Source organism: Arachis duranensis, chromosome 5 (genome assembly GCF_000817695.3).
Source record: "Arachis duranensis cultivar V14167 chromosome 5, aradu.V14167.gnm2.J7QH, whole genome shotgun sequence".
NCBI classification, from domain to species: domain Eukaryota; kingdom Viridiplantae; phylum Streptophyta; class Magnoliopsida; order Fabales; family Fabaceae; genus Arachis; species Arachis duranensis.
In genome coordinates this window covers 107,565,250-107,576,310 of record NC_029776.3, presented here as the reverse complement: position 1 = coordinate 107,576,310, position 11,061 = coordinate 107,565,250, and the positions used below count along the sequence as shown (strand labels likewise).

Here is an 11,061-nt window from a genome sequence, read left to right as displayed (position 1 = left end):
TTCTGTTTGGAAGAGTCCTTTAATCGCTATTTTATCATCATACACTGACGTTTTTGCGGCGTTAATTGCTATACGATTGAGTTTCGGTTATTATATGCTGCGAATAGTGTTGCGATGGTTACTGCGAAAGTGGCTGGGAGCTAAGGTTTTGGTTGCCGTCAGTTCGGGTTGAGGCGGAAAGGACTCTAAGAGACGTTTGGATTATGGAATTTCGTTTTGAGGTAGGGGCGCTTTCCAAAACTATGTTTTAAGTATCGGAATTATTACATATGGATACTGTTGTGAGATATTGTGTATTTGGTGATTGTATCTGCCTTATGTGTTATTTGATTGACTCAAGTGATTACGGATGTTGATTTGGTTGAATTGTTGTGCGGCTTTGTGAAATGTAATGTTTTGAAGTGATTCTTTAAAGATTTGAAATCTGAGTTTAATCCGTTGAGGATTGATTTGATTTGAGTCAATTATTTGATGATGTGAAAAGTCGAATGCACTTTTGAATTCAACCTGGTTTACTTTAATTGACTTGATCTTGGACAAACGATTTGTTACTGAACCGTTTCTTTAAAGCTTTGGAAATGAGTTAAATCGGTTGATATTGAGTTGATTTTGAAATGGTTTTCTTGAGATATACCACTGAGGTGACTGTTGGATTTAGCTTGCTTAGAATTGATTTCTGGTTTTGAGCTGTTGAAAAGGAATGAGAAACGATTTGGTTGGGACCCGAACCGGGTGGCAAAAGTCCAAATTTTAGGGGAGGTGCTGCCGAAATTTCTACAAAACCCTAGTCTTGTTTGAAAAGTTATTTTAAAAGGGTTGAATTTGAGAAATTGTATTATTTGATTTGTTAAGACAATATTTATGTTTTCAAGCTTAATTTATTTAATGAACTTTATGCGTTGAGTTCGGCTTATTTAGAAATGAACTATTTTTCACCGTTTGAATCACTGAAGGAAAGGAATGATGCTCTAACATTGATTTCGATGTAAAAAGGAGCTTTTAGTGATTTTTAAAGGAAACTAGACTTTTGATTGAGTAATTAAGTTGAGGCATTTTTGGAAGAGTTAGCAAAATGGGTTCCAAAAGAAACCTGAAAGTGGTCTGATTAAAATGAACCGGTTTCGCTTCAAATGAGTTGAGTTTTGGACCGAGTTGGAACTTGTGATTTTTGTATGGTCGCTTTTAATATAAATTCTGTTTTATTTACTTGAACCAAGAATCTATGACTTTAAGAGTTTCAATTAATTTTAAGGAATTGATATAGGTTGACCTTCCCTAAAGACTTAGGACTCTGCCGAGAAGTTTTGAATATAAAATCCCATTGTTGGGTGGGTGATTTTGAATACTTTGAAATAAATATTTAACTTTCCATGGTTTTGAAAGTTTTGGAAAGAGAATGCCGAGAGTGGCTTTGTTTTAAAAATGGAACTCACTTTGAGTAAATTTGGCTTATGAGCCTGAGATGATTTGAGAAACGAGATTTCTAAAGCCAAGGCTGAAAAGAGCTGAAACTTGATTTCAAAGTGAAATGAATTCAGAAAATGATTTATGGCTTAAATGCTGATTTCATGAATTTGATGATTTTGAATGTGGAAGTGCTATTTTGTTGTGAGCCGGAATGGCTGTGTATGATTATGAATATTGGCTGGTTCTGGATTGAACCGAGAGCCAGATGGCTGAGATGGATGTTGATCTATGGCTGAGAATGAAAGCATATATGCTGAGATATTGCACTTTCACTATCGGAGATTTGAGTTTCCCTATGTCGTCAGGGTGGCCGGGCACTGTGAAATTCCCGAACGAGCTCACCCCCATAAATATTCACCAGTGATGGTGATGGATAAATATTCACCAGTGAGGGTGATGGATATGGATCATGATTATGATCAAGCTTATATTGAGTATAACTCGAGTTGGGGAGACACGACAGAGGGACAGTCCAATGGTTAGCTACCAGGACTTGTCGGGTTGGCTCTATAACCGACAGATGATATCATCAGCCACTAGGGACAGGCATGCATCATATGCATCTATGTGACATTGTTTGGGTGTGCATATTATACTTGGTTTGCCTATGTGATTAATTGCTAATTGTTCTACTTGCAATAACTGTTTGTTTGTGCTTGCATCTTCCTATTTGTGTTTGCTACTGGGACTCTGCTGGACTGTGGTGATTGGTTGATGGTTGGATTATTTGGGCCTAAGGCCGTGGTTGGAATGAGATGAACTGATGGTTGATTTCAGTTTTGTGTTTCTGGTTTGGAATAAAATATGGAAGGCTATTTTGTTTCAGCATAGATAAACCGTTTTGAAAGACTTTTGAGTTTTTGAGAATTGAACGGTTTCTCTTTTAGAAAATATTTCCGACTTTACTTTTATTGTAAACCGTTGTTTTTGAAAAGAGGCATAAGACGGTTATGAATCACTGGTGCGGTTATCTTTACGTATCCTATTACAGTAATTCCTAAAAACCCTCTACTGAGAACCCTTTCGAGGATGATGTTCTCACCCCCCTACATTTTCCCCTTTCAGGATATGGCGCAGAAGTTTTGAAGAGTTTATTTAGTTGTTGTTGAGATACTCTGTATTGTTTAGTTATGGTTTTTTTTGTACCATCGCCTTTATCTTGATATATTCTGTAAAAGGGATAGGAATTGTATTGGTTAATGTCTGTAATATTATTTATATATATGTATGTATATATATATGGATGTACTTTTTATGAGTTTCTGTAAGTCGTATGGTATGTATGGACGTACGTTGTATGGCGAAAGTATTTTTGGGAATGGTATTGCGGTTTAAAGTTTCAAACAAGCTCATATTTTAGTATTAAATAGTATAAGTGTAGTCGTAATGTCCGAGCTATCAGAGTGGCGCAGCCGGAAGCGTGAGCTTTCGTAGTTAGGGTGTTACAGTTGGTAGTTCTATTCCAAAAACAGGTTACTGCTCCAATCATCCAAGGATATGTGGTGAGTGAAAAATGAGAAAGCCTTAGTAGTTCTTGTATTCCTAGGGCTCCCCAGATAGCACCCTTTGTGGGTTCGAGGTGTTGGTACCAAGTTGTGAAATCGAAACCTCGAGGATTGATTTTTGGATTGTTTCGGAAGGGTTTTTGGTTGATGAAGTGAGAGATGTTAAAAGCTTGGTTTATCAATAACTCTTCCCCTTCAGCATTTGGGAAGAAAGAAAGTTTTTTGTTTGCTCTTTCAAGGGTTTCAATCGGTCCAAGGAAGCAGTGCGTATCTGCACCGATTGTGAAAGGGATTAGGATTCTGGTATCATTGACCTGCAAATGGGGATCGTCAATAATTTCGTCATTGACTTGGTTAAGAATGCGAAGGGCTGGCGGAGATTTTGGTGCTATTACATGACCTTTACCCTTATCCTGAGTAGTGGCATGAGAAGAAGAACCAGCCATTATCAAAGAAAAGAAAGAAGACTGAAGGTTGAGGATTTTGTTAAGAAATTCTTGATGTAGAGAAAATTCAGAGAATGATGAGGTTCGAGAACTTCGAACAAAGGAGAAAGTGTTGAATTTAAAGTATCACTATAGCCATTACTGTGGGAAGAATGCGAATAAAGGTAACTTCACAAGGAAGGTAAAGTGGTGGAGAGAGAAATCGCAAGTTTCGGGAGACGTGTTGAGTGGATCAGTAGTAATGGAGAGTTTAAATGACAATTATTACTGATTTGAAAACTGACATTTTTTGGATTAAGTGCTTTATCCTTCGATAATGTTATCTAAGGCAACCACATCAATCCAAGGGGGCAATTTGTTGATCGAAAAATATTTTCGATAAGAGCGAATTGATTCGAAATGAGTCAGGTATGGCTTTTCGAGGAGATATACGCATGAGCATGAAGTTGGAAGTAACTGGCGCTGATTTGGATTTCGATTGTTCATTAATCGAATAGGTATGATCGAACAGAGGATTCGATTCGAGAGATCGAGTAAGACTTTTGATGAGCTGGTCGAACGGTCATAGAAGTGGGAGAGTTAGTGGCTTTTATTACACGAGGGAATCATGGGAATATCTATAATCATTAGGCGGGAATGGTTACCAAGAGGGATTGCATTTCAAATTTGTAATTCCGTATTTAATTATAATTAATTGTAGATTAATTGTCAGTTATGCAAGATTAGCCTATAAATACTAAGGAGTATTAGGGAAAAGGAGTTGGAACTTTAACTCAGAAAAATACTCAAGCACACTCATATCCCCAGAGAATTCTTGAGTCTGCAATCGAGTTACTTTTCTGTAGGGTTCCTTCCACCTTCTTTGTTCTTTCAATTTACTTTTCTGTAAAATTTAACATTGCAAGTAACTTTATTTTTCTAAGTGTTCTCTATCTTCATTGTTCAATTTATCTTTCTGCATTTTAATTTTTTATGTCGAAGACCTTTGATCCAGTTGAAGGCATTTTACTGTTTTCTTTTAAATTTCAATACAAATTTCTTTACTGTCTGTACATTTATTCTTTGAAAATCTGTACGTTTAGGTTTCATTTATCAATTTATAATCTTTCTTTATTCTCTATTTTCAATATTAGTCTAATCGAAGACGCTTTGATGCACTTTTAGAAAACTGGTATTCGCACAGAGGAGTAGATTTCGCTACCAGACCACTAGATATCGAACCACTATCGATTTGCTTAAAATCGACAAAACAGTCTAATAATTATAATGTAGATAATTGAGTTTATTATTATTATTGCTATAATAAACCGATTTTGTTTTAATTTATTAAAAATAAATTATTAATCGATTTAATAAAAATGTCTAATAATAATATGACATATGTAAATGTCTTAAGAAAAAGATATTTTTAATGTCTTTATTAAAGTGGCCTCCTTAACATTATTATTCCGCATATCTTTCCTGAGGTAGATTAAATACAAGCATAACAAAAAGAAAAAAAAAATTAACTAACATGTATCTTTAAGCACTAATCGAACAAGTTATTATAAAAGAATTTTATAAAGTTTAATTTTCAATGTAATTATTATGTATTTACTAAAATAAAAAATTTAAAATTTTTTATTAATAATAATTTTAACATTAATTCTTAAAACACATGTTAACTAATAAAAATCATTTGGTATCTTTGACGTTATAAATGAAATACCAATGAAGAACAAACTCTTGGGGGATACCTCATCAAATAAAATGCATTAACAAATCTACTACGTTTGTTTTAAGGAATTTTAATTTATTTTTAGGAATTATTTATGTAAATATTTTATTTTCTTTGTTTGTTGAAACTTTAAACTTTAATTACCAGAAATAATTTATTCTCAAGAGAAATTAAATTGTACATTTATAAAATTTTATTTCTACGTAAAAGGGTGAGTATTCGAATTTTTCATTTCCAGGGAATGAAAATTAAAATATAGATTACTATTATATCCGTCCATTATTGTATTTCTCAATAAAGGAATAAAATTAATATTTTGAGGGTATTTTAGAAATTTAACATCCATTCTTAAGAATGTGAATAAATAATAATAAAACAAATATATATATATAAATTTATAAAATTTTTAAAAGAATTATATACAGCTGATTTTAATTTTTGTGCTATTTATCTCTCTTGTGAACATGATATATCTAACAAGTATTTTCTATTTCGTGGTAATAGAATTTGTATGTCTATTTATTCTATTAGAGACTTACTTATTTTAGAATCACATAATGAAATTTGATGGATTATTTTGGGTATGCATAAAGTATTAGATGTGTTATTTGAACATTTTTATTAGACACACATGCGTAGAAATATTGAAAAATTTTATACTAAATATATTGTATATAAATATGCTAAATCTAAGTCTTTACCACGTAGTTTGTATACTCCCTTATCTATTCCTGTGCATCCGTGGATTGATATTTTTATGAATTTTGTTCTTGGTTTGCCTCGAACTAGGAAATGTAGAGATAGTATTTTTATGATGGTAGACAAGTTTAATAAAATGACTCATTTCATTACATGCCATAAAACTGATGATGCCACAAACATTGCTGATCTGTTCTTTAGAGAGATTGTGTGCTTGCATGGCGTTCTCCAAACTATTGTTTCTGATCTTGACGTAAAATTTAAGTCATTTTTAGAAAATATTATGAGATAATTAAATTGGGTACAAAACTATTATACTCTACTATTTATCATCCTCAAACTGGTGGTCAAATTAAAATAATAAATAGAACATTAGAAATCTTATTATGCGTTGTTGTTGAAAAGAATCTGAAAACTTAGAAAGATTGTTTATCTTTTATTGAGTTTGCTTATAATAGAACAATTCATCCTTTTATAGATTTTTCTCCTTTTGAACTTGTGTATGGTTTTAATCCTTTATCTGTTTTGGACTTATTACATTTTTCTTTAAGTGATCTTATTAGCTTAAATGCAGAAGGTAAAGCTGAAAATGTTAAAACAATGTACTTGAAAGCAGGCGAGTTGATTGAAAAGAAAAACAGGTTGACAGCTCAAAGGGTGAATAATAGTTGAAGACAACTTGTCTTTGAATCTGGTGACTGGTAAGGGTTCATTTGAGAAAAGAGAAGTTTCCTACTAAAAAAAAAAAATTCAAATTAGACTCTAGGAGTGATGGTCCATTTCAGGTGCTTGAAAGGATCAATAATAATACTTACAAGATTGACCTTCCAAGTGAGTATAATGTGTTAGTTAATTTTAATGTCTCTTACCTATTTCCTTTTGATTTGTATGCAGATTCGAGGACGAATCTTTTTTAAGAGGGAGAAAATGATACAAGTTTTATGAGACAAACTGCAAACTGTCATATGCTAATTGTTCCAATGATAAGAGCAACAACTAAGAGAATAAAAGAAGATTTTGCGAACATGGCTAAATCATTTATTCAAGAGATACATGAAAAATTAGTCAAGACAATAGTTAACGATTATAGAAAGTCAAACGTCTTACTATTTACAAGTTGAATTAAATAGGCATCATTTTTTTAGTATTTATTTTAAGACTTATTTTATGTTTATTTTATTTTGTTTTATTTTGTTTGTTTTAGGTCCAATTACGATTTGGCACATTTTTATTTTAGTGAACTCATGAGTTAGAATTTTAAACTTAAGAGGTATAAAAATTTCTAAAACCTTATAGCTAATTTTTTTTTCCTAATTTTGATGAATAAAATTTTATTTGAATTTCTTTGAGAAACTTGGGTGTGAATAGGAAAAAGGGTGTGAACAGGAAAGATAGAGTGATTTCTTTAACTGATGTATTAGGAAATCAAACTGAAGTAGAAGAGTCTCTTTTTTTTATTTTTCATCTTATCCTGGATTCTGTTCCGTATCAAGTATAGTGGTAATTAATTGCGGTCGAGATGAATAAAAGAAGAAAACACAAAAGAAAAATAAAACAATGCAGCATAATAGTGACGGTGACACAATAATTATACATATATAAAAAATAATAAGAGAAAAGGATAATATATGATATGGTGAGATGATATAATCAAAATAAAAATTAATAATTTTAAAAAAAATAATGAAGTTAAAGATAATTAAAGATGTTCAATATAAATTTAAAGAAATATTTTTTTTATCTATTAAACTTATACATGAAGATAAAAAATATTTTGAATATAAATTTTTAAATTTGTTTTAAATTGAATAAAAGGGTTAAAAAATAAATAAATTTAATAATATTTATAAATAATTAATTTGTAAATAATATTAATAAATTTTTATCTTGATTTTGTTACATATAATAACAATATAATTTTTTTATTTTATTAATTTAAATTTATTTATTTTATATATTTTACATATTAAATAATTTAAAATATTTTTTTCTAATTTATTCTTTAATTTTTAATATTAAATTTATAATTTTAAAAATAAAATATAAAAATAATTTCTTAAATTCAATAGAAAAGGACTGAGATTGAGTTGCCAGTATTATTTACGAGAATACAAATATACAAAAAAGGATTTTCTATGTACTAGTGCTTCATACCATATGACATGGATGGCAAATGGGACGAAATTCTTCGGGTCGGCCCGTGTGCCAAATTTAAAAAGCTTACCTAACCCACATTGTCTAATCCGTGGGCTTTGGAGAGGTGGGACGGGCTTCCTTGTCGGACCAGGTGTTTTTTTAATCAAGGCATTTTTTTTACAAATTTTTATAATGTTATTGATCTACAAGAGGATGAAGATGATAATTGAAAATATTTTAAGTTATATTTTAGATTGTTTTATGTTTAATTAATTATAAACTTGAAGATGTTTAATTATATGTTTTGGACAATGTTTGTTTTGCTTTGGACAATCTTAGTTTTATTATTTTGTTAAAAAAATTGGTTTATAATTATGTTTATTACATATTTATAATTATAAAGACTTTAATATTTGTAAATCTAGAAATTATAATTTTTTTATGTCTTTTTAAATTATAAATTTATTGAAATAATTGTTAAATTATATATATTTTTTAATATTGAATGATATATAAAAAAATTTGACAAGTCCGCCAATCTACCAATCCGCCGTTGGACAACATAAAAAAAATTCATAACCGTCTCATTAGACAAAACAAAGTAGACCAACCCATTAAATAACAGACTTTTAATGAAGTAGGATGGAACGAACTTCCCGTTTGTCCCTCCTACATATGACCTGATTTGTACACCTACAAATTCATAATTTTCCTATGCTTATTAAGGATTTGGTTCCTCTAAAATTTTAAATTTTACTTTAGAGTATAAAATGTGATTTCTTATTATTTATTTCATAGGTGGGACTAAGAAAAAATATGAGAGAGAAACCATTCAAAGATGAGAGATCACACTTTATCCTCTAACGTGAAAATTCAAAATTTAAAAGATCCAAATTTGATTATTAAACTTGAGTCTTCCGCAAAAATCTGAAGCCGCCTTTTTTTTTTTTTTCAAAAAATACTATTTGTATACTAAAATTAGTCGTTAAAATCAGCCATCAATATATTTATGTATAAATACATGTGTAATTTAATTTATTTTTAATGTGTATTTATATTTCAACATGTATTTTATACTAATGGTCGACTTTAGTGGCTAATTTTAATGTACACATAAATAACTTTTTTTTTTTAATTTGAGCCACCTAGTTTATTTTGAATGGTTGAAAAGATCATAGCTTATTAAATGATGAACATCTATATCATAACATATCCAAAGTGTTGGACTGTTGGATACTTAAACAGAACACATCTCTCTTTATTTACTATATTTATCAATGGAGCAGGGCGGGGGCAGAGGATGCCTCCCTGCTCCCCATTCCCGCTCCCAGATTTACTCTCTGTTTTCGTTTTTGTTTTCCGTTTTGAGGAAATATTGCTTCCCATCCCCATTTTTTACAGGGTCCTATTCCCCATTTATCTGATAGTTCTAACTAATTATTAATTTCCATATGAATAGAGATATAAGTATTCATTCTATACAAAAACAACAAGATTTTATACAAAAAGTCTAAACGACAAGATGGTGACTTCTTTCGAAATGACACGGTGGGGGACGCAACGGCGAGCCAGAGGACAGAGAAGTGGATAAAGTGGGAGACGCCGTAACAGAGAGAATGGACACAACGACAGAGTTACGGAAAGGAACGCCGCGAATAGAGAGCATGACGCGGTGAGGATCATGGCACGGTAATGTGTGACGATGCGGTGAGAAGGGAGAGTGGCAAAAGGGTGGATACAGAGAGGTTGGATGGAGTATGGACAGCGTTAGAAATTTCTGAATTGAAGAAGGGTTATGCAAATGAGGATTAGGAGTTTTGGGTTTATATATATATATATCTGTGTGTGAAATGACTACACAACATAGATGAGAAATAAACTATTAAGGATAATTGAGTAAATTTATGAATTTCGGGGATTAGCGGGGATGGGGCGGGGATCCCCGCTCGGATCCCCGCGCCTGCGTCGGGAGAATTTTGTCCCCCGTTCCCATCCCCACAAGGAAAATTTCCCACAATCGGATCCCCATTCGGGACAGTCCCCGCAGGGATCTCTGCGTCTCGGGGAGTTTTGCCATCCCTAGAAATATATGGAGCCAATAGAATAGTTGTACAATGTGTACAATGGAAGTTTAGGGATGTCCAATTCAGTATTAGAGATATAACCATTAGTGTTACCTTTTTTCATCAGTTTAAGTTTTTGGAATGAGTGGTTTCATGACATGGTATTAGAGCTCTAGATCTAAAAGGTCAAAAGTTCGATCTTTAATGAACCCCCAAAATCAACTTAAGCGATGTTTATTATCCTAATATCTGGATAGTTATTTTAAATAGTATAGATAATGTTCATTTTTTTAACTCATATTAAACCAAATAAATAGTTTATTGTACAAATATTTCATTCGCTTCCTAGCAGGTTCTATTTAAATTATCTTATTACATCTTGGAACTCACTTTTAACAATCTAAATTTGTATGTATCAGAAATATGTTTTCTAAATACGATTCAATCACATTCTCATTCACTTTTAGCAATTTTAATTATTTGACTTGATTTTATAAATGATCTCATCAGCGAATGATATTTTCTATAATTAATAAAATTGGGTAAATTAGACTCGCTAATTTTGGTAATTTTTAAAATTTTATATTAATCGCGAACCACCAGACTCTGTTGACCACTTGACCTCTCGAACAAGGCAACTGCCTTCTTCGAATCGAATTGTAGGTTCCCACGTATAAACCTCTTCCCGCCAAAATTAACAAACCCTTCTTCCCAGTTCCCACCTTGGTTCGGTTCACCAATCACCACCCTTCCACTTCCGGGTCTCCATTTCCAAACAAAAAACCTCAACCATCAATGGCTTCCACCAAACACTTCCTTTCTCTCTTTGTCCTCCACCTCCTCCTATCCATCTCCTCCTCTCTCCCCTCCTCCGCCATCCTCGACGCCGCTGAAATCCTGTCCGCATCCGGCTTCGACGCCATGGCAGTCAACCTTGAACTTGCCTCCCAGACCCTCGCCTCTCCAAGAACCCGCTCTCTTACCGTCTTTGCCCCGTCCGACGCCGCCTTCAAGATTCTCCAGCAGCC

At 32.2% G+C, this 11,061-nt stretch overlaps 1 protein-coding gene across 1 annotated transcript in view; it reads left to right on the top strand.

Moving 5' to 3' along the window:
* Positions 1-10,718: 10,718 nt before the first annotated feature.
* Positions 10,719-11,061, top strand: part of LOC110281637 (putative fasciclin-like arabinogalactan protein 20) — a 1,223-nt gene continuing 880 nt past the window's right edge. Inside the window, exon 1 of the mRNA XM_021144045.2 lies at positions 10,719-11,061. This exon is cut by the window's right edge and continues 880 nt beyond it. Within this exon, the coding sequence (XP_020999704.1) occupies positions 10,829-11,061 (233 nt within the window). The 5' untranslated portion in view covers positions 10,719-10,828.